Genomic DNA, 24888 nt, shown 5'->3' with positions numbered 1-24888 from the left:
GAGACCAAGCTGGTCTACAAAGTGAGCTCAGGGCCAGCCTGAACTCAAGAGGGAGACCCTGTCTCAAAAAGACAAAGAAAAAAAAAAAAAAAAAAAAAAAAAAGATGGGAGAAAGGAAAATGTAACATGTAACAAAAATAGCATCCAAAAGGCTTTTTATTGGAGTTGAAGGTAACTATCTAATAAAACTGCTCTGGAACAGAGAATGGGCTCCAGAGTACAAACAAGGGTTTTCACTCTCACCAATAATGAAATGAAAATAGCACAGTCATTATTATATAACAGAATCAAAGTCCTGGATTAGAATTTCAAATGTACCACACACTATACTAAGTTTCAATAACTGGGAATCTGTTTTATCATCTTAAAAAGAGAATACCCACCCTTTTATATAATGGTTGAGGAGGTAAATGTGGTAATAAAAACAAACTGCCCAAGAAACATGAACTATTCTGTATTCCAGAGTTAGAGGATTTTATATAGAACTTTCAAAAAAAAAAAAATTGAGTAGCAAGTTACACCTAGAAGCTGTATAATGTCACGTAAAACATGGATTTTGCAGTAAAAACATCTAAGTTTGAATCACAAGCATTCAACCACTTACATATGCACAAGCTTGGGTGTAATAACATTAGCAATTTGTGCCTCAGGTTCATCTTTTATAAAATAGAAACGATTCCAGTGGCCTCTCACAGGTTTATGATAAAGATTAAGTGAAATATTAAAAATGCATAAAATAGTATATCCATTAATGTATGACAGCTCTTACTGTTCTGATAGTCTATTCAAACTAACACAACATAAATTTGACAAACTGGTCAGCTAAAGACAATTAGTTCATACCAAAATAGTGACTGTAATAAAATGTTTTTAAAAGTTTAGTGGAATTCGGATGAAATGAAGCCCCAGAAAACTTTTGGAAGGGCCCGGTACAGTGGTGCACGCCTGTAACCACAGCTACGCAGGAGGCAGAGAAAAGAAGCCCTCGAGTTCAAGGCTCGCTTGGGCAACGTGGAGAGACCTTGTCTCCAAAACAAAACAACTTTTAGAAGAGTTTAGACAAGGTGAAATTCTTACAGTCACAGAAAGTCATACCCAAAACTAGCATTTCTATATAGAACTCACTGGAGCACTAGCTAAACACCGTGAAGTAAGCTGGTCTTCAACAGCTATTCTAAGTGTTGTGAATATGAAAACCATGGGCTGGGGCACGGCTCAGTAGTGGGAGAGTGCCCGCCTAGCATCTGTGAGGCCCTGAGTTTGATCGCTAACACTGAAAAGAAAAAAAAGCAACACAAATCTTATGAGCATCTAGCATTAAAAGGGAACTTGATCCCTCCCCAATTCACTGCAAAGTGCTAGATATCTCTAAATGGTTTTATGACTCCACAAGGACAAAGACTTCTTTCTTCCAATTCTTGTTAATCATGGCAGAATACCTTTGTCAAGGTATGGAGACGTTTTTACACAGGGCCAGCTATCCTATAAAGGTAAGAAGTAGGGAAAGTGTTTGACTTGCTCCTTCTGAAGTATGCCATCTAGGGGTATCAGATTTAGTACGGAGTACACTGGTAGTCTCTGGCTTTTTTCTCGTTCCACGCCCTGATTTCCCACCGGGCCGGATGGTGGTGGGACAGGAGACCTGGGGGATACTTCCCATCTGTTGTTTTCTGAGTCAGTCTTGCACCAGTACATCACATGCCCCGTGACCTGTAATTCTATCCACCTAACAGCCTCTCTTTAACTTCCTTAAATGGACTCCTGAGGGGATGAAGGCATTGCTCAGTTACATCGAGCATGACAGGAACAGCGACTGCTCACACGGCACCCGTGGTTCTCAGCAACCCTCTGCATAGCTACTACTGTTTTCTCCACTGTAAAGGTAATGAGGGAGGCGTAGAGAAGTTGCTGAACATCATCCAACTCGTCGGGGTACAAGAAAAACGAGAACCTAGACACCAGGGCTCCAAGCTCACTTCCTTGCACATACGACAAATGCACAATGTAAGCTAGGAGAGCTCTCACAAGGAAGTGACGATGCCGAACTCCAGCTGTGAACACAGTGATTAATCCCTAACCAATTCACTCTTAGAAACCCAACCTGAGTCAGCTCTTCTCAACTTTTTTCTTAAGTTTCCCAGGCAGAATTCATCACAATGACAGATGTACAGGTTAATAACGTCTCAAAATTAGATTAGCAAAAGGCTCTGAGTACACTCAACACTATTCATTTGCTACCAGAACTCCACTTTAAATCTTTCTATGCCTTGCATCAACCTCCTGCTTTAAACTTTTTGTTCTTTTCTTTGTGGTGCAGGGGATCGACCCATGGCCTTTTGCACATTAGGCAAGCACTGTACCATGGAGCCCCTCCACTCCCAGGCCTCCCTGATCTAAACAGCTGTCAGTGCCCACACTGTAACTACCCCCACTACTCACAAGTAAAAAGCTTACTTAAATAAAAATATCAGACAAGGTACTATTCGTAAACCAGTTCATTTCTGTCTGTGGACAAGTATTTAAGCCATATTAAGCATGTCTGAGGGGCTGGGGATTTAGCTCAGCGGCACAGCGCCTGCCTGGCAAGCACAAGGTCATGAGTTCGATTCCTGGTACCAGAAAAAAAACAAACAAAAAAAAGCATGTCTGGATGAGTTCTCCTGGCTCTCCTGCATGATTTATTAAGTCAGAAAACAAAGGTATGTAGTGGTAATATGCTACGCTTATACACATTTAAACAAATTCAACATGTATAATTCAAACTGCGTTATTACTTTTAAGATGCTTTGGTGTGTGTGTGTGTGTGTGTGTGTGTGTGTGTCTTTTTGAGACAGGATCTTGCTATGCAGTTCAAGCTGGGCTTGAACTTGTGGCAATCCTCCTGCCTGAGCCTGTTGAGTGCTGGGATTACAGGCAAGCACCACCTCGCGCGGCAAGATGAATTTCAAAGAAAAAACAATTTAGTTTCTAGCTACTAGAGAAATGCAAGACTAAAACTTGGGACATCTGGTTTCTGGGTCTTGCGGTTAAGGAGCCATTAACTGTTAACTAGCTCAGAAATTAATTGCTAAATCCGAGTTCAATTTTCTCATAAGGAGAATCACTAGCTACATTAGCTTATTTTCCATTCCTCCCTGTCACCCTTCCACAGAGGACAGGAGCTACGCACAGATACTTCACACACACAAATTTTAAGAGCCTGAACATTTTAAGATACATGTCTAGAATAGACCACAAAGGACTAAATATAGCAGGTAACCCAGAACACTATTAACACTATTACAAAATATTCATTTACTTAACTTCTTTATTTGCAGAAAATGCTCCATTCTGGAAATACTTTCTCCTTAGATTAAAAAGTATCTAGCATCAAGGTTAGATAAATGGTTCTTATTTGCCAATTACCCATGTATTTGGGTTTTTTTTTGTTTGCTTTTTTTTTGTCTTTTTGAGACAGGGTCTCTCACTATGCAGTTCAGGCTGGCCTTCAGCTCACTTGTAGCCCAGACTGGTCTTGAACTCTCAGTGATCCTCCTGCCTCAGCCTCCCAAGTGCTGGGATTACAGGCGTGTGCCACCACACCTGGCGTATTTGGGTTTTCTTACTGGATGCTTTCACTTGTCATCGTGACAGCTAAATACTGGTAGATTCAGTGCCTTAGACAAAGGGTTTCCTGAACACAGGACTTTCAGTACTAAAGTTGAAATAGTACCAAAGAAACTGGGCCACCAACTACCGCAAACTCAAATGCCTTCAAGAGCAGAGCAACGGTGACTAACATCTGTGAGTGGACAGTGGAATTGCAAAGCACACGCGCCACTCGAAAAGGCAATGTGGAATGAGGATTCAATTCAGCTCATCTCAAACCTATGCTAAGTTAGTATTCCAGCAACTTGTCTGTTATTCAGTATGAAGTATCACGTGCTTTACTGCCTTAATGTGTTGGGTATCTGGGAAACCTAAGCAGTTCTGAACAGATTATAGCACACGTAATTCTCCATGAAGAACAGACCATCCGTAAACCTCAGTTCTATAGGCAGCAAAGATTCAGTGTGACTATGCTCAAATATTGTTCTACCGATTCCTGTCAGTTTATGCCCTCTAAGTATTACCCATGCCAAGAAACAGGACAACGAACCTGTCACCAGGTTCTTCACTGGCCATCCTCCGAACTTACATCCAATTCTTAACTGTGATCACACAATGGAGTAATGGGTCCTTGCGGCACAAGCTTTTGCCTCTGAGTATCAGATACTTACACTCTCCATCTCTCTGGCCAGTTCAAACAAAAGCGCCAAGGATTCACCAGCAGCTATTCTCATGTTTACATCATCACAAGAAAGCAGGCTTGGAAGTTTATGGAAATGCCTAGAAAACAGTCAGTCATTAGCATGTGAATGTGACCAGTTATGCCAACCAAACATGTTCATAAAGTATCAAAATAAAAAACGCATACATCTCCAGCCTTTTCTTCACTTCACTGATTGGGCATATGGTCAGCAATAACGTCCATGAGAGCAGCGAGCTGATATGGAGCACTGTGGAAGGGGCACCGCAAATACCATTGGCGTCTTTGTCTTTGAGATAGGACTTGGTGAAAATATTTTCCAAGCAGTCCAGAGTTGAATACAGCTCCTAACAGAAAAGAATACACAGTAAGACAATCCCCTTCAATTAGAAATAACTGCACATAACCACAGTTATTTAATTTAATAACTGCATATAACCACATCAAAGTTTTCTACTTACAGTAATGTCATCTGTGGCAATAAAAGAGCAAACACCAAAGCAAGTTGCACACTAAAAAAAAAAAATAAAACATATTAATGGTGGTAATTTTTTTTTTTAATTCTACATCTGTTCTTATAATTCGAAGAAAATTTTCTTCACTACTTGACTATATTAGTTTCTAGCACCCTATAAGGAAAGGAGAAAAGAAAGAATACTGGTCAAGAGCTAAAGGAAGTGGGTTTTCAGCCCAGTCTCCACTACCTAACTCCCAATACCCCTTGAGGAAAATGCCTCTGTCCCTCTTGGGTCTTTTTTTATTAACTCATAAAATTGGAGGAGACAGTGTGTGCACATGAACGTTACAATTTCTAAATGCATTCCAGCCCCACAGCCTATTATTTAAATTATTATTTTTCTTATTCTCCATTTAGTGAAGCACTTTTAATATCACCTCATTGTTTCCTTCTTACATGTAGCACCAATGCCTAGATCATTTTAAATCTCAACTCTTAACTCAAAAATGGACATAAAAGCTCCAACGTTTACAATAAAGAAGCTTACTCCCCCTATTAAAAACTCTACATTAAGATGGCTACTGGTTTCCAAGGTTTTAAAACACTTCTATGAGGTGGGTCTGAGGGCTCACACCTGTAACTCCAGCACTATGGAGGGTGAAGGAGCAGGCCTACAAGTCTGAGTCCAGCCTAGGAAACCTGGCAACTTTGCAAGCTTCGCTCTCAAAAAAAGGGTGGGGGGGCCTAGGACTATAGCTCAGGGCAAAGGACCTGGGTCTGATCCCCAGTCTGCCAAAAGCCAAAAAACTAAACACTAAAAAGGTGTTACATTTGTTGGTTTTTATGAAGACTTCACTATGAAAACTCCAAACAGCTTCCAAGAAATAAGCACACAAGCACGAAGCTCACAAAAATTAAGTAACTACCAAACTACAAAGTGTCGATTAGAGAATGAGTGCTTTTTCAAATCTCGAAAGGAGAAACACGTCAGAGGCCGGAGTTTCAGAGACGCACAGGGCAACCCAAATTCAGCGTTTTTGTAAGGACACATGTAGGACACAGCAGCCAAGAAAAAGAAAACAACTGCATTTTACCTACGGATAAAAAAAAGCTTAATAACACTAAGTTCAACATTGTCTAGACCCCCTTTCTTTAAATTCCAATCAAACTATTGTATAATCATCCCGAACAACATGACCATCAATTTCAAAGACGTGGAAGTTTACTCTATATAGGATGCTCTTTGGAGTAAGAAAATTGAAGAAAACAACTGTCATATTACGTCTTTTTCCTAAACTAAAGGGCAAATACAAAAAGTAGTAACAAAAACCTATTTACGCCTGCGTATATCATGCCTGGATAGATGCTACACTTAAAAACCTTATACTTACAGTTTGCCTGGCCTGGATGCTAGCTGCTCCATCACAGATTATTTTCTTTAGGATGGGCCCCAGAGTTCTTAGAATCTCTTCACTTTCAATGCCGGGGCCCAGCTGAACACAGAGAACGGAGGCCAACGCTGCGGCTGCACGCTGCTCATCGCTCTTCCCTGTGAAGGCAGCCAAGACGCCACGGTGGCGGACTGTCAGGACACCACTGCTTCGAGACGGTCACTCCCCAGTTCTTTCAATTACAAAACAGCACCTGCCCTTTACGAAACCCTTACTGTGCTCCAGGCTTGGACGTCAGTAGAAACTTAGCAATCAAATCCTAGATCTGCCATGAACTAGCCAACAACTACCACCTACTCTTAATCTCTAAGCAGGTTCACTCTTCTATAAAATGGAGATTAATTAATCTTCCTCTTAAGGGAGGCCTGTACTGGTTCAACAAAATGTGTTTCACGTTGCTTTCTGCTTTCCAGCTCTTAAAGACACTCAGAATGGGTGTTCAAGTAGCCCATGAATTACTCTCCTAAGCACTTCAGATGTACACAGGTCTATCAAATAACTGTTCTGGGTTTCCTTCTGAAACTTTAATAAAATCACGCATTGAAAATAAGAGAATCTTTAAAACCACAGAAAATATATTCACATAAAGGTAAATTTTTTTGACAATTGTATGCACTGAGGGGTTTGGGGAAACACTAAACCTAAACTACCTGATAAATTAAAACTACGTAAGTAAGCACACTGGAATGCAGTTTTTTAAGTCATCTAGTCCAACTATCATTATGGGCGTCAGTTTCAGTCTGTAAAAAGCCATTGTTATCTCGAAACAGTTGGCTCTGCTGTCAACTGTACCACTAAGAAGTTACACAAGTGTGGAGCCAACTCACTGTCTCTAGATCTTTCCTTATTCTATAAAATTATAGTGGATCTCATCAAAGGTTTCATTCATGACAGCTTTCACCCCAAGGCAAGATGAGAAAAATACAGACATACGGAAGTTCATTCACATTGAAGAAACTGGGCTCCCTATTTTTCTGGTGCTGGATTTTTTTACTAACGTGGTAATTACAGAAAGCAATTATGTTTATAATGTCCTTACTTGACAAAATAAGTAAACTGGTACATGTGAATCTTTTTAATAACTGGTGCTTCCTAACCCTGAAGTCTGCTGACACTAGACTTCCTCTTGAAGGTGTCTCTTTATTTTTCAAAGGTGTATCATCACGACATGAATTCCAGAATCCCTACCACAAAGTTTTAGGATTCAAATATTTCAAGGGTTATCCTGAAAATGATATCATTTACACGTACAGATGCTTTAAGTGCATGCAAAGGAAAAAGGAACTACATGATTCAAGTTTAGAAAATGAAGTACAGTGGCTTTTGAAATTATACATTATGCTGACAACTGACACTGTCAAACCTTTCTTGAATAACAAGGCTAGCAGTCACCTCTTCTGATCCAAAAAGGAGTCCAACACCAATCCTTCCTAATTTCAATGTTACTGCATAAACAAAGTTTCTAACAAATCTCACTCTGAGTTCTGTTAATCATATTATACCACCAGTCTTAAGAGCGAGCTAGTATTCCAGTATAATTAACAACCATTACCGCAAAGATAGCAAAGTCTGTATTAGTTCTGTGCCAGTAACTCAAAAATAACAGTGTTACCTTTTTTCAGGCAGCGTTCAACACTATCAGTTAATGTCATTCTTCTTTCCAGAATAAATTCATAGAGCAGTTTGGAAGCCAGTGCATTTTTAATGCCTTCAAGAGCTGCCTGCCTTGTCTTCGCACTATTTAAGGTAATAAGAGAAAGATCTAGGTGGGAGTATGCCATAAGCAGTGACTTCAAAACAGCTTACTTCTATCTGTACATCTTCTCATCCAATTGTCACCAAGGTCTAAGTATTTTTCAATAATATAATATTCATCTACAATTTACCTAACACACAAAAGATTTTTAAACCCCTTTAGAGCTACCATTTTTCTGTTTAGTAGTTTAACAGCCATGACTAAGGATTGTATGGTTTCAATGCACAAGACTCCTATATTATGTAAGTAAATTTATATTTTTAGCATTACAAAAAAGTCTAGAATTCATGTTTGAACCTTCTGAGCTTTTAAAAACATTCCATTTATTTATTTAATTCAATTCTAGAGCTACTGTATGAGGAACACAGTATTTTTCATGTCCGTAACAAAATTAATGTTCAAGCAACTTAAAACAAAGTTCAGCTGTCATTTCCAGTTGAACATTAACTTTCAATTCAGCACAGCTATTTCAATTACAATCAAATATACTTATAATATGCTATGATGCTGGAACAATGACTAATTCAAACCTAAACATTACGCACATCTTACCAACCACATCAAAAGACCAAAGGAACGAGAAACACATCACCCAAAGTAAACAAATCAAGCTTAGAAAAACACTGCTCTTTCAGAGAACTACACAAATTATACATGTAAGGTGGCTGATTAGAATCACCTAGAACAGAGAAGGTTTTGTTTCTTGTAGTACTGGGGGTTGAACCCAGGGCTTTCTCACTTCGCTATATATATCCCAGACCTTTTCTTCATTTTTCATTCTGAGACATGCATGGTCTCAGTAAGTCGCCCAGGAGGTGCTTGAACTTGTCCTGCCTCACCCTCCCACAGTTACCAGAAATTACCAGTATGTCCCACGACAACCGATCAGAAGGCAGAGATTTTAAATATATTTCCTACCTCTTGTCCAAGGTTAGGTCAATTAATCCCTTCAATTTGTACTCTAAATCTTCTTGAGTTCCTTCCTCATCAAGGACCTCTGGTCCTATAAACAAATATTAGAAAGTAAGGAAAAAAGATACCAAACCTATGGCACGTGTGCCACGCTGGGCACACAGAGGCCTCTCCATCAGCACTCAGCCAAGTCGCCCCAGCAGCCACGCCTCAGATATTCAGGTTGAACGGAAGTGTTGGCACTTTGCAACAAATAAGTGCAGTTTGGGCACTCAGTCTCTAAAAGGTTCGCCATCACTGCCTTAGGTCTGTATGAGACATCCCCCACGCAGAACATTTTTTATGTAAAGCTGCAAGTTCGAATTTAAAACATACCATCTTCAGCAAAGCTGGAAGGATCGCTGTAACCACTGCAATGGCTCATCGTTTCAATTGATGCATCTTCATCACTAAAGGGTTGAATATTTCGATGCTGGCCACCTGCAGGTTAATTAAAAGGGGAAGCAGCAGACGATTTTGTTGCTATCTATAGAAATGTTTGAGAGTTTTTAGTTTAAAACTCAAACTTACTTTTTAGAAAGGTGATGATATCCCAAAAGCACATACTTAAATATCCCTAAAGGCAATTCACCTAATCTAATCTATATTTCAGAGCACTAATTGCAATATAAATCAACTTTAGAAATATATAAATTGTAATAAGATTGATGATACAAAACACAATAGAATGAAAAAATTACTTCCAAACTGTAATTGTGAATCATAAAGCACAATGAAATACATTGAGAAAGAGAGTATTATGTCATAGATCACAGTAAGAAGAAGACACATCAATATGTCTTCTCAAGGTCACGACAGCTTAGTATTAACTGGTGCCTATGTTTGCAGGTAGATGTCTGAGGTCACAGAAAACTAAAGACATACATATGTCTATGTTAAGGAAGGGTAGTTTTAAAAATAACTAAATTTTAGCTTAAAATGAAAGTCTTGGTTATTCGCTATGTTAAAAAAGCCTAAATAAATAACCTTTAAAAGAAAGGTTCCAGCATACCTAAGAATGTAAAAATATCAATTAAAGCTTACATAACTGTATTTTTAAAAAGTCCTCTTTTGAAACTACAATATCTTTATTTTATTAACTTAAGGAATACATTCATAGTAACTTCTCCATTTTTTATTAGTAGAAAGACTACCCAGTCATGAGTTACACTGAGTTACTGAGTTAAAATGAGTCCCATATTCTTCCTCAAAATGACCTTGAATTAACTGATTTACCCCTGAGCCCAATTTCTGGCATCAATAAACTCAAAAGGTTTCTCCAACTATCACTAGTTCTCTGGGTTCAAAGTCCTATTATTTACTACCTGACTGCTTAAGTCCTCCAAGTTTAAGCCTGTTACAGTTGGGTTACAGCAGTCTTCTTTAAAATAGGGAGTTGTCTTTTTTTTAAAATCAAAGCAGAATTTAGAAGATTTTTTTAAATTAACAAAGAAAGCAAGTGCCCTTCAAATTTGCTTGTTTCCTGCCAAAGCAGCAAAAGTAGTAAAACATGCAATGAGGCTAAGATCCTAAAATGCCTTAATCACAATGTTTAGGGTAGAAACAAACAAAGACCTGTGACATCATATCTATTTCTGAGTCTGTTTTCATGACTAGACATCACGGCAAGTCGAGCGTCATATGATTAATATTATCACATTTACTCACAAGGCAATTTACATTTTTTTTCATATTCAGCCTATTACTAATAGTATTCCTGTGCAGCTGTTATTCACTTCCTTCTCTTAAGTAATCAGTCTCAATGATTTCTTTCCACGATTCAAGAGAAAGAGTTTAAAAAAAAAGAAAAGCAGAGACCTTGCAGGAATGCCAGCTAAGTCACACCTTTGATCCTAAGTAACCCCAATGAGGTGGCACTAAAGGCATATAAAGTCCTTTTGTGCTAGAGGGCTTACTTACTATCCAGATTGTTTCATAAAACTGCTCTCTTCAAATTACAGCAGGTGCTATGACAGGAATGCATGCTTGTATAAAAGGGTACTTTTCTTAAGCTTCCTAGAACTCTCCACTAACTTAAAAGAACAGTCTAAATAGGAAGCTCATTAAAGTGATAAAGTTGGTTATTTCTTTGGTTATGGAGACGTCATTTAAAAACCATTCTTTTACATGTCATTAAAAAATATCAACAAGGTATGTGGTTTTTAAGTAAATGTGATAAATTTCCATCTCTTCTACTCAACTATCATTATTTATTGAATAAGCAAAACGTTCATGTAAGGCCAAGATAAAGTTACCAAAAAGTTCAATAACATCTCTGTAACTTTTTCCTTCAGCCCATTTGCAAGAGGTAACCAGAGTTCACAAGTTATTATGTAAGCTTCCAAAATTATTCAAAGCATGTACAGTTGTGTCAACTAATCAAATACATAATTACTTTCCATTTGCATATACATGTTAAAATGAGTGAAGTGCTCCTATATGCTGAAATGCGGTGTTAAATGTCTCTTTTCCATCAAAAATAATTTAAAAGGCACCAATGAAAAGGCTGATGATAGGTCATAAATAGGTTTTGATATGAAATTTCAAGGTCAGTTTTTCCACCACCAGAGGCCTGTACAATGAGAACTACACAGAAGGAGGCTCACCAGAAAGCTTCAAGCGGGAATGACCATTTGTGATTTAGACACCACTATTCATATTTCTATTTTCAAAACCATTACCTAGCTGCTTCTCCATTATTTCCATTTACCAACAAAAAGTAAACTCAAGAATAAAGTCAATATGGCTTTTCTAGACCGAATCCAACTATTTCTGATAAGGAAAAGCTCAAACACAGCTGGAGACGTATCCTCATCTGGCCCAGTGCAACCAGAAGTCATAAACGAGATTTCACACCTTGAGAAGAATGGAAAACATTCAATCAAAATAAAGAGCCATGTAAAGAAAAAGAAGAACGATATTAGTAATTGCTCCTATTATCAATTATTAAATGTTTAATACAGGAGCACAAGTTTTGGGTGCTGTAAATCCTGTAGGAGTGTTTTTCAAATGCCTCTTTGTAACCATCCTTAACATGATACAGTAACTGGTATGTTTACTTTTCTAATGAACAGTGGGCTAAGAGTGAATTAGAGTGGCAGCTGGGTAGACAATCACCTAATCTCTAATACTAACCTGATGTGATGTCTGTGGATGGTCCAACACTCAACTCCACAGTCTTAAAACACTAAATGAGATGACTGCACCCAGTTTAATACTACTCGACGTGCGTTTAGTGTGGAGTTTCTGTGTGTGGGTTGTCCTCTGATTGGAGTCGTTTTCTTCTTAACTTTATGGTTGCTAAGTACAAGTCCATATTCGGTTAAGCACCCACCCATCCAGGAAAAAGCTTTTTCCTACTTTGCTGTGCCCTAAACTCACAGCCAATTGCATTTGCGCTCCTCACCACGCCTGCCTACCCTGCAGACCTACAGAAGGCAGCACAAAGACACCACGCCTTTGGCCCAGTCTCCTGGACAAGGGGGCAATGGGGCTGGGGGTTCGAGGCTGGCACAGGTGCCTCGTGTGTTGGGGGGGATGGCCGGTGCACAGGGTGGGGCGGTGGCCCCCGCCTGCAACGCCACCGCCCGGGGGCCCGACCAGGTGGACAAGCGGGTCGTGCAAGCAGACGGCGGGACGGACGCCGCTCCCGCGTCCCTGCGCCAACCCAGTCCTTTGGTGCACAGCCAGGGCCGCGAGAAGCCAGAGCCGGCCGGAAGCGGCCGGACGTCTTGGCACTCCACGAACTCCATAATGGAGCCGGGTGCTACAGGCGACGGATGACAGCCAGGACGCCACCCGAGCTCGGCCCCACCCTGCGTCAGACAGCGAGCTTGGGACAGCCGGCGGCAGCCTCCGGGCACAGCTCCTTTCCCGCCCAGCTCCAGGGCACCCGGATCCGGACACTGCCAAACCCCCAACCCATTCGTCCCCGCCCGGCGGCCGGCGCCCCAGCCCGGTGCGCCTGCCAGACCCGACTTGCGCGACGGCGGGCGCCGGGCACGCCGGGAATTGTAGTCCAGAGCCGCGCCACGCGACCTCGAAGCGCACGCGTCCGGGGGCAAGCGAACTACAGCTCCCGTCGAGCCCCCGAAGGAGCCCGGCCGGCAACCCGGCGCCGGCGGCGGGATGCCCTTACCTGCTGTCGCCGCCGTCGCCGCGGCTGCCCCTGAGCCGCCGCCGCCACCACTGCCACCGCGGTGGGGAGCGTTCCGCTTCTTATTCTTCGGCATCGTGGGACGCCCGGTGCCGCCTAAACTGGGAGCTCAGTGAAGATCAGCCGATGGAGCTGCACTTTCTACTCGTGCGTCTGTGCGTCGGGCGGCTGAGAGGCGAGTCTTCGGCTAACAACAGAGGCGAGAAGCGACGGGGGTACGAGTGGGCAGCGGCGGCAGCAGAAATCCCCGTGAAGAGCTGTGATCGGAAACGATACATGTTTCTCTCTAGCGCGGGAGCTAAGGCGGGGCGGGGGAGACTGCGACGCCTTAAGTAGCCAGACAGCTGCCTGACGTCACCAATGAAGGGCGAGGCTAGAGTGTTCGATAGCCAATCGCTGAAGATCTCCCCACTAGCGTCCACTAGGGCAACACCTGGACCCTGACTCCCAATCCCATGCCGCAAATCTGCACTCTGCGCCCGGGCCGCAGTCTTCGGGAGAGCACTGGATCTTGGGAAATGTAGTAGGCCCGGGGGTGGGGTCGGCCCGCCCCTGCCCGTTCCCCCAACGGCCTTTCTGCCCACTCACTTCAAGAGTCGTGACCCCGCCCCTGCCGGGCGCCGCGCCCGGCGCTGAGCCACGCGGCGGGAACGCCGAGGAGGGAGCCGGCTCCAACCCGGCGGCGCAGGCCCCGCAGGCCCTCTCCCCAGCGGATCTGCCTTGCCCTCTCCCCGCCTCTGCCGAGCACGGCCGTACCCCTCTTTGGGAACTTGCCATGACTGCCGCTGTGGGGTCCGTGTAGCGATCGTCGGTACCCATCGCGGCTCTGTAGCCCACAGTGCCCCCAAAAAGTGTGCTTTCCTCTACTTCGGCTGTGTCGCTTGTGTCGCGCCCCACCTCTACACCAGAGAACACCCAGCACATCTGGAATTCAGTGGCTCAGATTTCTACCCAAGGACGCGTCCTTGACAACCCCACCTGGGATAAGAGTTTCTGAGAACTTGACAGGTGGCTGAACGAACTGGGACTATAAATATCAGTAATTGCAGCGGGTTTTGTTTTGTTTCTCGGGTACTTCTGGATCTCCTGGTCTTCCTTGTTCCATTTGTCCTCTATTTTGGGCTTGTAATTAGGTCCACGTTCTACGCTTATGACGGGCCAAGCTCACTGACTCACCCCAGTGTAGGTGACTCAGTCTCTGCCCCACCTCTCACCTGAGCTCCCCGTTTCCACCTGACTGTCACTCTTGCCCTCGACCTAACATCTGTAAACAAGTACAGCAAGGACAGAGCTTCCCTCTTCCCGTGTTCCCCGTGCTAGTGTCCTCCCTCCCGTGTGTTCACATCCAACGCTCAGGTTCACACGTGGCTGCTCTTTCTCGAGTGTCCCCCCGAAAGCTGAAATTCACAGCCCGTTCACCAGTCACACATGACCTCCGTCTATCTGCCCATGTTTCCTGCCCAGCGGTACTGCAAGATTCACTCTTGTATCCTCTTTTTATTACCCCCTGCTTTAATGTTTGCTACGAGAATACCGTGGTTCCCAGGTACTGCTACATTAAATGCCAACTCCATTGGCTTGCCCTTGACCCCCTTCTGGTCTCTTCTTCCACTCTTTGCCGTTAGGCCTTATTCTTCAGCTGACGGGAGCTGCAGTTCGGTTCCAGCCCACAGCGCTGCTCTCCCACTGCCATTTCATCGAGCATGGTTTCATGTTCTTGTGAGGCCTGTCCCTACATCTTCACCCTACGAAACTGTGTCCATCTTTTCAGACCTAGCTCAAATGCTGCGCCTTCTTGAAGCCTCCAGCCAGAGTCTTTTCTTTCTCCTAACTCTTCCAGTGTTATTCATAAAATAACACTTAAAACACCGCACAGCCCTACCATTTCTCGGTTGCTTTTACTTTGTTTAAGCCTGAAGCAGCAAATAAATTGCTCAGAGCCACAAACAACAGGCAAGGATGGGGGTTGGCAGACAGGGCTCCCACTGATTGCCTTGTGTCTGGTGCAGGCCCATCTGAAATTCAGTGGTGTTGGCATAGGTTTTAGAGGAGCATAGAACCGTAAACTCCTTATCTTTTATAACCCCGGGCTTTTTACCGTGCAAAATCAACATATGACAGCGCTAAGGCAATCATGTTGCTACTTTCTCAGTCCCATCACCGAAGCCTAATGTCTGGCTTCTAATCCTTAGAATTTGTCCTTTGCCAGCATTTGGGGAAGGTGCTTTATTTCTGCATGCTTACACGTCCACTCAGAGGCTGTTCTTGGGCAGGACTGTTCAGAGCCTACCTCATCATGTACGTGGTGGTTTTACACTTGTGAACACATCTGTCATATCATGAAATTGCTAGCTTCCGCCAAACAAAAATCTTTCTTTCCTTAGCTCTGTATTCCTCAGAACCTAAAGAACTTATGTATTTAATTATAGTCAGTGTATGGTTAAAGAACAGTTTACAAAATAATTATTTTACAGAACAGTTCATTTTTTTTGAGCCAAAGTAAAACAAAAGCTATCATTACATATCTGGAGTATGAATTTCAGTATAATGGATTCTGAGACATACCTTTGATACAATCACCTTATCATAGTTTTACATCTCTAGTTTACCAGATCAGTACAAGTATCAAAAACTTAGCCATTTGCCTCATGTAATGATGGTGGTTTTCCACTAAATATATTGTTTTGGACCATGTTTAAAGGAATTACAAGACTTCAAACATTGAGTCAACAAATAATTACAAATGCAGGAAGAAAGAGGAAGCACAACAGGGAACAGGACAAAGCTTTGTCCAAGGCAGGCTTTGCCTTCTGTTCAGGGAAGCACATCCTCCCAGGTGCCTCTGCCTCCGTCTCCGCGGCTACAATCAAATCCTGTGATGATCCCTGGCTGCAGGGCAGGCTAGAAGGCAGGTGTATGTAGTTGGACTTGTTGGCAATCAAATCTAAGGTTCTGTTTCTTAAGAATGAAGGGGAAATTATGGATATAAGGAAGACAACTAGCAATGTCTGCCTGTGAAACAGAGGAACGTTTCTATGCTGTCCTTTAAAAATGGCATATTTGTTACCATCTTGACACCCTATGCTACCTCTTACCATTCAGTATCCTGTAAGATGTATTTCCTCCTCTAAAACACAACTTAGTTAAATATTCCATCGAACAGATCTCACCATCATCGTAAGTACATGAAAATTTTGTAAAGTGCTACATTAATCAGAATTTGGGGGCACCCTTCAGCTGTCGTGAGGCTTTCATTCAAGAGCAAATGGCACATACATATTCAAACCTTCCTTAGAGGCATGAACATAAAAGCTTTCCTTTGAATGTCTTCAGCCAGGACCACCTTGCGTTTCTATACATAGCATTAAGCAGAATTAAATCTCTCCCCAGTCCTCCATATAGGAATTGTCAGAATCTGGTTCTTGCTTATAACTCCCAAATTACTTCTCTTCGCTTAACACAGCCTCCCCTGCCATATCTGACTCCCAGCAGGTCTCGGGGCTCCCTGGCTCTCGTTTCTGGGCCTCATACAGGCTTGGCACCTGCCCATTTCCCATCTGTCCTTCCATCCCTCTTCTCACTGCTGCGCCTCAGCCTCACCAGTCAGTCTTCCTGGCCAACGCAAAAGCACAAAGTTCATTCCCTGCTTAAGATTTTCACAGTAGCTGCTCTCTCTGCCTGATGTGATTAGCATGAGCTTCCCACAGTTGCCATTCAGATCCCAACTTAAATGACACCTCCCCGAGAGGCCTCCTACTCTCCATCCTAAATAGCAGCCTCACGCCCGCACCACCACCACCTCGCCTCTGCTCTTCTCGCGAAGCAGGCTCACTACCTCCGACTCTTCTAGTTCCATGATTATCATCTCTCTCCTCGATGAGAATATTAGAATTATTAGAAAAGAGATCCTGTTTACTTTATTCACTACTTTATCTTCAGCACTGGAACAGTAGATAGCACTTAGTGGATGTCTTAGTTACTTTTCTGGTTGCTGAGACAAAATACCTCACCCCCAAGGTTAAAGGAGGAAAGGTTTATTTAACTCCCAGTTTGTGGGAGTTTTCACTCCATCATCAGCTGGCTCCAAGGCAGGTGGCGCATGGCAGAGGGGCAACAGTTCATGGTGGTGGAAGGCAGCAAAAGCAATAAGGGAGAGAGAGCAAAAGAGGGGAGGCAAGACTCTCTCTGTCCCTTTTCATTTTATTGGATAGGCCAGTGCCAATCCAATCAGTGGGCTGATCCAGCAATCAGCCACCCTGAATCCCAACACCCTTAATCCTAGCATTGCTCCATGAATCAGTCACAAGCTCTAGATTCAGCTACCACCCAAAATACCCCATCGAAAAGTACATGAGGCTTTGGAGGACATCTAGACACAAATCATATAACAGTAGACATTGAATTAATATGACTAAAGAAGTAGACAAGTAATTAAACATCACTCCTTCCTTGAACATCCTTCCCCAAAATCTCTTTCCTCATCCTTAAATCACAGAACCTGAGCCACCCGAATTACCTGATTCAAACATCTCTTGTCCATGTCCTATAATGTCTTCTCTAGAATGGCATTATATGTGCTGCAATTTTTGATTCCTTATCCATTTCCCTATCAAATACAAGCTCAGATAAGCAAAATCCAAGTTGCCTATTTCCGAAACACATGCTAGGTCTTTGCCATCACACACAGCACCTTTGCGTGAGTTAGAAAAAAGAGGACACCTGGCCACCAGGCTGGGATTCAGCCCTCGCTCTCCCTGTGCCAAGGAGGCACACACAGTATCTCTGTGTCTGAATGAGTGAAGGAATGAATTTCTTCTGTATTGACCAGTTTTCTTGAGAGCAAAGAACCTGTGGTGGGGAAAGCATGCTAGTGAGACTGACACTTGTCAGCAGTTCACGCTGTCATTGTGGTCCGGTCTCTTCACACACCTCATGTAACTCTCACAGGAACCCAAAGAGGGTAAATCTTAACCATTTTGTGGATAAAGAAACCGGTTCAGAGAGGTTTTGCAACTTCCCTGAGGTCAGACCATTGGTAAACAGTGAGTCAGTGATTAAAACCCAGGGCCATCTGATACCAAGGTTGTCGTTGGCCCACTTTCTACAGTGCAAGCTACTGCTTATTCCCAGGAGCCCCAGGTCTCTATGCAGTCCTGCTAGAAAAGGGCCATGTGGGAAAAATCTTAACTTGTTCTCCTGTCTTTTAGTGTCCTTGAACCACTAGTGTCAATATGCATGGGATGTTCAGTTGTTGACTGCCAGATGACGACTGGACAGATTTCAATTTTTTGGATATCTCTCAGCTTATAGAAGAATATATCAAATAGTAATGTTATTCAGTCAAACTATTTTTTCAAAATGATCACCACCTATTAAGTTTCAGGTTGCACTGTTTTCTTAACAGGTTTGCCATTTTTGTTTTAATACCAAGAATGGTGATAACACACTATGCTAAATCCGAGAGCCCTGTTAGGTTAAGAAAGGACATCATGGCAGATTTTGTTAGAATTCATTAAGACTTGAAGTATATTTTAGTTGCCTTTTTTCTTTCTGTTGTGAAGGAGACTTGTGGGGGTGTGGTTTTCAGTTTTGAAATCGCATGTACTTTCTCTAGCAAAATTTCTAGCAAGAATAATATTCAATTGTCTTTGAAAACAAGGAAGTTGTTTATTTCACCAAGCTGCAGCAATATCAATAATACAATCTCAGGCTGTGTTAGAATAGTATTGTGCACCCTAAGTTCCACAATAACTAGAGCAAGACTGTCGTTCTATTCAGGTGTCAGGTCCCAAGAACGAGGTGCCCGCAGATGAAAAGAAAAATTAAGAGAAACAAGAAAAACAAGAGAGACAAAGTTCTGGGACCAGGGGGCTTACAGCCTCTTGGACTGCAGCCCCGATTACCAATCTCAGTCACCTTTTATTGAGCAAGAACCAAGGGCGTAGCTAGTACAAATGGGCAGATACCAAACATTTTAGCAAGGATAATTAAAGGATTATCCTTCTCCACACATAATCCAACACATGCCTGTAATCCCACCACTCAAGAGGCTCAGACAGGAGGATCATATACTCAAGGCTGATCCCAGCTGTATAATGAAGCCTTATCTTAAGAAACTCTAACAAATAATAAATCATTGTGTCCTCAATGCATTCTAATCAAAGAATGTCCTTCTCCACACAAGACAATGTTGTTTATACCATGCCGAAAAAGCTTTCCATAGTAACAGTACACACATGGAATTATCTTTGAAGATAAAGAAGGCCATTGGCCCTTTTCATTTGTCACGTCAAACAATCAAAACCAAAGTGTTCCGTACTGGCCTCTCTACCTAACTCCGTACAACCAGCTCTCTTCCCAGTTTTCTCTATGCAGTAACATCAGTCTTCTGGCCAAACAACTAGAGAATCTTAACTTTGAAAAACACTTGAGAGGTGATCTATTTAAACTCCTGTTTCATCTAGGAACGCTTCTGACAACAGGAGCTCTTCATAGGTCTCTAACTCAGTCTTCCAGGTTCAAATCTGGATATACAGTTTACATTGGGGTCCTGAGCAAACCTTTGACCACTCCACATCTTGGTTTCAATAAGAATAATGATCCATGTAGTTGGATCAAAGGATAAACAATACATGGAAAACATACAGCATAGTACCCAGCACAGTAACACAAACAAGTGTTACCATAAATGTCAGCAAGCAGAGGTTTACTCCTCCTTTCTCAGACCCCGGCAGGGCTGGGAATCACTCATTCTTAAATTACCCCATTGCAGCACTGTATAGTGATCATGTTTAGAAAAGCCTGGTATTCCTCCAAGAGACATTCGCCATGTACCTGCTCTGTACCAAGGTCTTTGCTAGAATGCAAGGAAGAAAGATAAATGAGAACAGGGCATCTAGCCTCATGAAGACATGAGTTAATAAGAGAGCTTAGCATCAGATGGCCTGTGGTTTTCCTTCCCTCTCACCCTTTTGGATGTGATACTCTTACTTCTCTCCTAGTCAGCTTCCACCACCCACTTTGTAGGATGCAACAAAAGAGGCCCTTCATTTATGCCTAAGCAGCTGGTCCATAGGCTCCCCAGAGAGTTCATTCCTCTCTCCAGGAGCAGCTCCCCTTGCCCTGTGTGTCTCCATTTCCTTATCTGAAAATTGAGAGTAAATCCTTGCCCTATTGATGTCACTGGATTATCATAAATAAAATGAGACAACTACAAAGGTCTTTGTAAGCTACCAGCTACTGCATAATGATGAGATACTCATTTTAAACCAACAAAAGTAATGACTCCTAATTATGGAATTTTAGACATCGGTAAGAAAAGGAAGATGTCTCAAAATAAAAATAAAAAGGGCTGAGGATATAGCTCAGTAGTGGAGTGCTCCTGGGTTCCATCCCCAGAAGGAAGGAGGAGACAAGATGGGAGAGAGAGATATAAACAGTTGAACACCGGGCCAAAAGACACACTGATAACTTTATTCATAAGATATATTTGATAAATGATTTTCATCCCACTCAAGAAAGGCTTTTGTAATTAATTGGTTGCAGACACCACTGATTGCCCACTCTAGATCCACTTTACCCTCTTCCTCATTCTCAAAACCCCAACTTCCTTCAGGTTTCCAACTGCCTTAGAGGGGCCCTGAGCTTCAGGGAAGGCTGGCTGCTCCCTCAGTTAAAGGAGTTGGGTCATGAACCATCCTTCCTATAAATGGTTGGTTAAGTGCACAGCACAATTTTAGCCAATGAGGTGAGAACTGAGAGAGAAGAGGCACAGGACAAATATTTCTCCTTCCCAAGAGAAATACAAATGGAGAGATGATCTTCTCTTTCTTTGGAGATTCTCATTTGTGACCATAGGGAAAGCAAAGGTAACACATTAGGAATGGCAAAAAGGTTTTGTTTTTTTTTTTAAAAAAAACAACCCAGATGAGGTCTTAGAGTCACTGAATTAACAAACAACTATCATCCACCACCTTTAGAGCACTTATTATATGATGCTTTTAATATTCAAGCCAATTTTAACTGGAGGTTTTGTGACTTGGAGCTGAAACCATCCCCACTGTCTTAGTTACTTTCTTTGTTGCTGGGACAAAATACCCAACACGCACAAGTTAAAGTAGGGAAGATTTCTTTTGAGCTCACAATCTGTAGAGGTTTCAGTCCATAGTCAGCAGGCTCCAAGGCAGGGCAGCATGGCAGAGGGCATGAAAAAGGAGAAAAAGCCCATGGCAGGGCAGCAGAAAGCAGAAACCAGTGAGCCTCCCTTTCCTTTTTATTCCATTCAGGCTACAAGCCTGTTCCTTGGTACCACCCACACAACGGGTAGGGCTGCTGTTTTCAGTAAATCCATTCAGTCACACCCAGAGCTATGCTAAACCAATTAGTGGGTTAATCCAATACCACACACCCTTAATCCAAGTATCACATGATCCAGCCACCTTCTAAAAGTCACACTTATGTCTGTATGAGGCTCTAGGGGGACATCTAGATATCAGCCATAACACCAGCTAATACTGTTACATCTAATAATCTCTTTAAATGATGGTGCCACAGGCAATTTCTAGCATTCTCAAATGTCTACAGAATGAGTTTGGTAAAAATCATCACCCAATTATTTTCCTACCACCCTTAAAAGCCCCATATGTTCTAGGAGAGAAAATGTCTTTGAAATCCTCGCTCCTGTCATCTGCTGTTTTGTACGTAGAATGTACCAGTGTGGAGCCACTGCCCACTTTATGCCTCCTCCACAGAATTCTGTCCAAGGACACCGTGTTAAAAATGCACCTATTTGGAGAACTTTCTTCCCTCCGCACTCACTGTTATCATGTCTGACAGTTTAGGGGGCTTCTTTTCCTCTCTTTCTCCATCTTTGGCATTCCTAGTGAAGAGTTTTCCTTAGTGGTATTTAACAGGCTTTTGTTATTGTTGTTGTTTTGGTCTGTTATTAATTAACAAACAGAATTCTTTTTTCAGCTAAGATATCTTTCAATGGGAGGAATCCTTTTTCTGTGAATGGCATCCCAGGTAGCTGACTTTCATTATGCTAAGGTTGATGATTCATGAATGGTTAGTTCCTTCTAAACAAGGGTTGTTATGAAATGTGAGTCATGATACCTTCTCAATATTCCCAGAACTGATGGAATAAAATGTACTACACCCACATGATCACAGAGTTAATTCAGCATAGGACATGGCTGCTACTTCCTTGAAGGATGTTAGTTTGTTGGTTTGATTTTCAGAGCCTAACCTTTTTGGTACAGGTGATGGAAGTATCTTCTAGTCCCATATTACTGCCATTCATGTATCTGTTCAAACAGATTCCACTTTGTTTCCTGGTCTTGTTTTTTGCAATGCATTTTAATAAGCCCTAAGCTGTAGGAGGAACTCTAAAAATAGGAATGAACCAACAACTTGTATGCTTCCTTTATATGCTTGAGGCAATATTCAGGGATATTCTTTCCTTGCATGTTCTTGTTCTTCCAAGTTCTACCTTCTTCCCACAGCCCAGTGTTTCTCTCCCTAAAGGTGTACACAATATTTTTCTCTCTGCACTGCTCCCTTTTTTTTTGTTTTTTTGAGACAGTCTCACTTTGTCGTCCAGGCTGACCTTGCATTCACTATGTAGCCCAGGCTGGCCTCAGACTCACAGCAATCCCCTCCTGCCTCAGCCTCCTAAGTGCTGGGATTACAGGTGTGCATCACCACACTCGGCCTTATACACAGTATTTCAACATCACTTTCACACCATACGAGCTAGAATACCTGCCTACATCTTTGTTTTTAAATAAGAGTGTACATTTTGCCCGCTTGACTATTTTCTTTCTTGTAGTATTATTCAATTTTTATATTTTTTCCTTTATTTATTTATTTATTTATTTGCAGTGCTAAAGATTGAACCCAGAGGCTTTTGCATGTCAGGCAAGTGCTCTATCATAAGCCACATCCCAAGCCCTTGTTGCCACTGTTTAATAGAATCAATAGTTATCTGACATATTAGAGAGATACAACTAATGTACTAGTTTGAGACTGAAAATAACGTACAATGCAATCCAGTGCACGTTCATTTTAATCTTCCTCCAGAGGCCCAGATTCAGTGGCTGATTTTCCCTTTACTATCCCACAGATCCTTCAAATTCAACAGATGAGTGCTTGCTTCAGCAGCGCATATGCTAAACTTCAACAATGAGAAATGTATCTTCCCTACCTCCAACCCACTCTGACCAGGCTTTCCTTTGATGTTACAGATCATGGTCAATAGCTCTACTGGTCACCTCACTGTCAAACCAGAAACCTAACCTCATCCATACAACAAAAATGCTTCACATCTAATATATATCCAGACTCTATCTCCTCCTCTCATTTCCCACTGGTAATTATCAAGTATCACTCAGACACCAAGCTCATTTTCCCACTTCTTGCCCTGCTCCGAGTCATCAGAGATCTTCCTTAAGGCAAATCAACCACCATCTCCATGGAGACTTCACAGTCTCCAGCTCTGATTCTCCCAAAGGGACAGTCCTTTCTGATGGCTCCTCTAGTGCCTGGAGAGATTTCTGTCACGAAGAAATAGCAAAGCTTTCAGTGGTGCATTTTCTGAACTTTCTTTTCTTCAGAAAAGGTGCATTTTCTGAACTCAGACAGTTAGTATTGAAACCCTGGCTCTACCAGTTACCATGGGGCAAGTTACCAAATCTCTGTGCTTCAATTTCCTAGAGATGAATTAAATAAGATATAAAATATGAGTTGTCCCTTAGCACATGCCTAGCACAAGGTAAATATGCAATACATGTAAATTATAGAACATGTAAATACAGATGTTCTGTAGAATTATAGAACATCTATGATTTTCACTAACTTGTTTATATTTTTCCTTACTAGGCTTTGAGTTCTTTGCATCTAATCCATCTTTGTAACCTAGTTCCTGGCACTGGTCTGAAAAGCTGTGGACATTCCATACACATCTTTTAAACTGAATGATCAACTTTACTCATAACTCTTCACAGGTTTCTTGCCTGTAGAAGAAAATGTACACACTACAGCACGATTTACAAAACCTCTGAAATCTGAAGGAACTGCTCATCTTCATCCTCTCCTGCAATCCCATGATATATATATATATATATTTTTTTTTTTTTTGGTCTTTTTTTTGAGACAGATCTTGCTATGAAGTTCAGGCTGGCCTTGAGCTCACTTTGTAGCCCAGGCTGGTCTTGAACTCACAACGATCCTCCTGCCTCAGCCTTCCCACTGCTGGGATGATAGGATGCACTACCACACCTGGCTCTTCTCCTATATTCCTGCTAAACAAGATCACTTGCCATTCCCCCAGCAGATGCCTCCTTCAAGCAGGAATGTCTTTCCTGGTTTTCTCCTCAAACCTGGTGAACATCTTTGCTATTCAGATCCAGTATCTTTTCCTTGACAGCTCTTCCTATCCCTTTTATAGGTAGCCACCAAGCCTAGATGCACAGGCAACTACATCATAAATGGTTGTAGGTGTTGTGCTATAATTCAGGATGAAATAATGTGTGTGCATTGCCAGACTTCACGGCTGCCCTGGACCTGGGATGGATCCCTGCCTCTTTCCTGCCTTTTGCCTCTTTTATGAAGCACTAATGATCTGGGATGGAACAAAGCACAGCAGGTTCCTTGCTCATCTTCATGTCTTGACCACCCAAACCTGTGATTAACGCAGAATAAACAAAAGGTCAACGTGATGGTTGATCGATGGCGTCAACTTGAGTAAGAAATGCCCATCCACACTGGATCAGCACAGTTCTGGGTATGGAAGACCCACCCCAGGGAAGATTATCAGCAGAATGGCATAAA

At 42.3% G+C, this 24888-nt stretch overlaps 1 protein-coding gene across 4 annotated transcripts in view; it reads right to left on the bottom strand.

Moving 5' to 3' along the window:
* Ifrd1 (interferon-related developmental regulator 1) overlaps positions 1-24888 on the bottom strand; it is a 45576-nt gene that overhangs the window by 7712 nt on the left and 12976 nt on the right. For 3 of the 4 annotated variants that reach the window (XM_013510566.1, XM_005377320.2, XM_013510567.1), the window contains exons 2-8: positions 9240-9344; positions 8871-8955; positions 7809-7933; positions 6137-6294; positions 4750-4800; positions 4457-4635; positions 4260-4368 (exon numbers count right to left, since the gene is read on the bottom strand). In XM_013510566.1, the coding sequence (XP_013366020.1) occupies positions 4260-4368; positions 4457-4635; positions 4750-4800; positions 6137-6294; positions 7809-7933; positions 8871-8955; positions 9240-9288 (756 nt within the window). In that variant the 5' untranslated portion in view covers positions 9289-9344. Of the gene's footprint in view, positions 1-4259; positions 4369-4456; positions 4636-4749; positions 4801-6136; positions 6295-7808; positions 7934-8870; positions 8956-9239; positions 9345-13041; positions 14670-24888 lie in introns of those variants that run through there. The other variant, XM_013510565.1, reaches the window with a different exon arrangement.

This window comes from Chinchilla lanigera, unplaced genomic scaffold (genome assembly GCF_000276665.1).
Source record: "Chinchilla lanigera isolate Chin_1 unplaced genomic scaffold, ChiLan1.0 scaffold00009, whole genome shotgun sequence".
Classification (NCBI taxonomy): domain Eukaryota; kingdom Metazoa; phylum Chordata; class Mammalia; order Rodentia; family Chinchillidae; genus Chinchilla; species Chinchilla lanigera.
The sequence above is the reverse complement of the archived record's forward strand: the minus strand, read 5'-3'. Positions and strand labels throughout refer to the sequence as shown.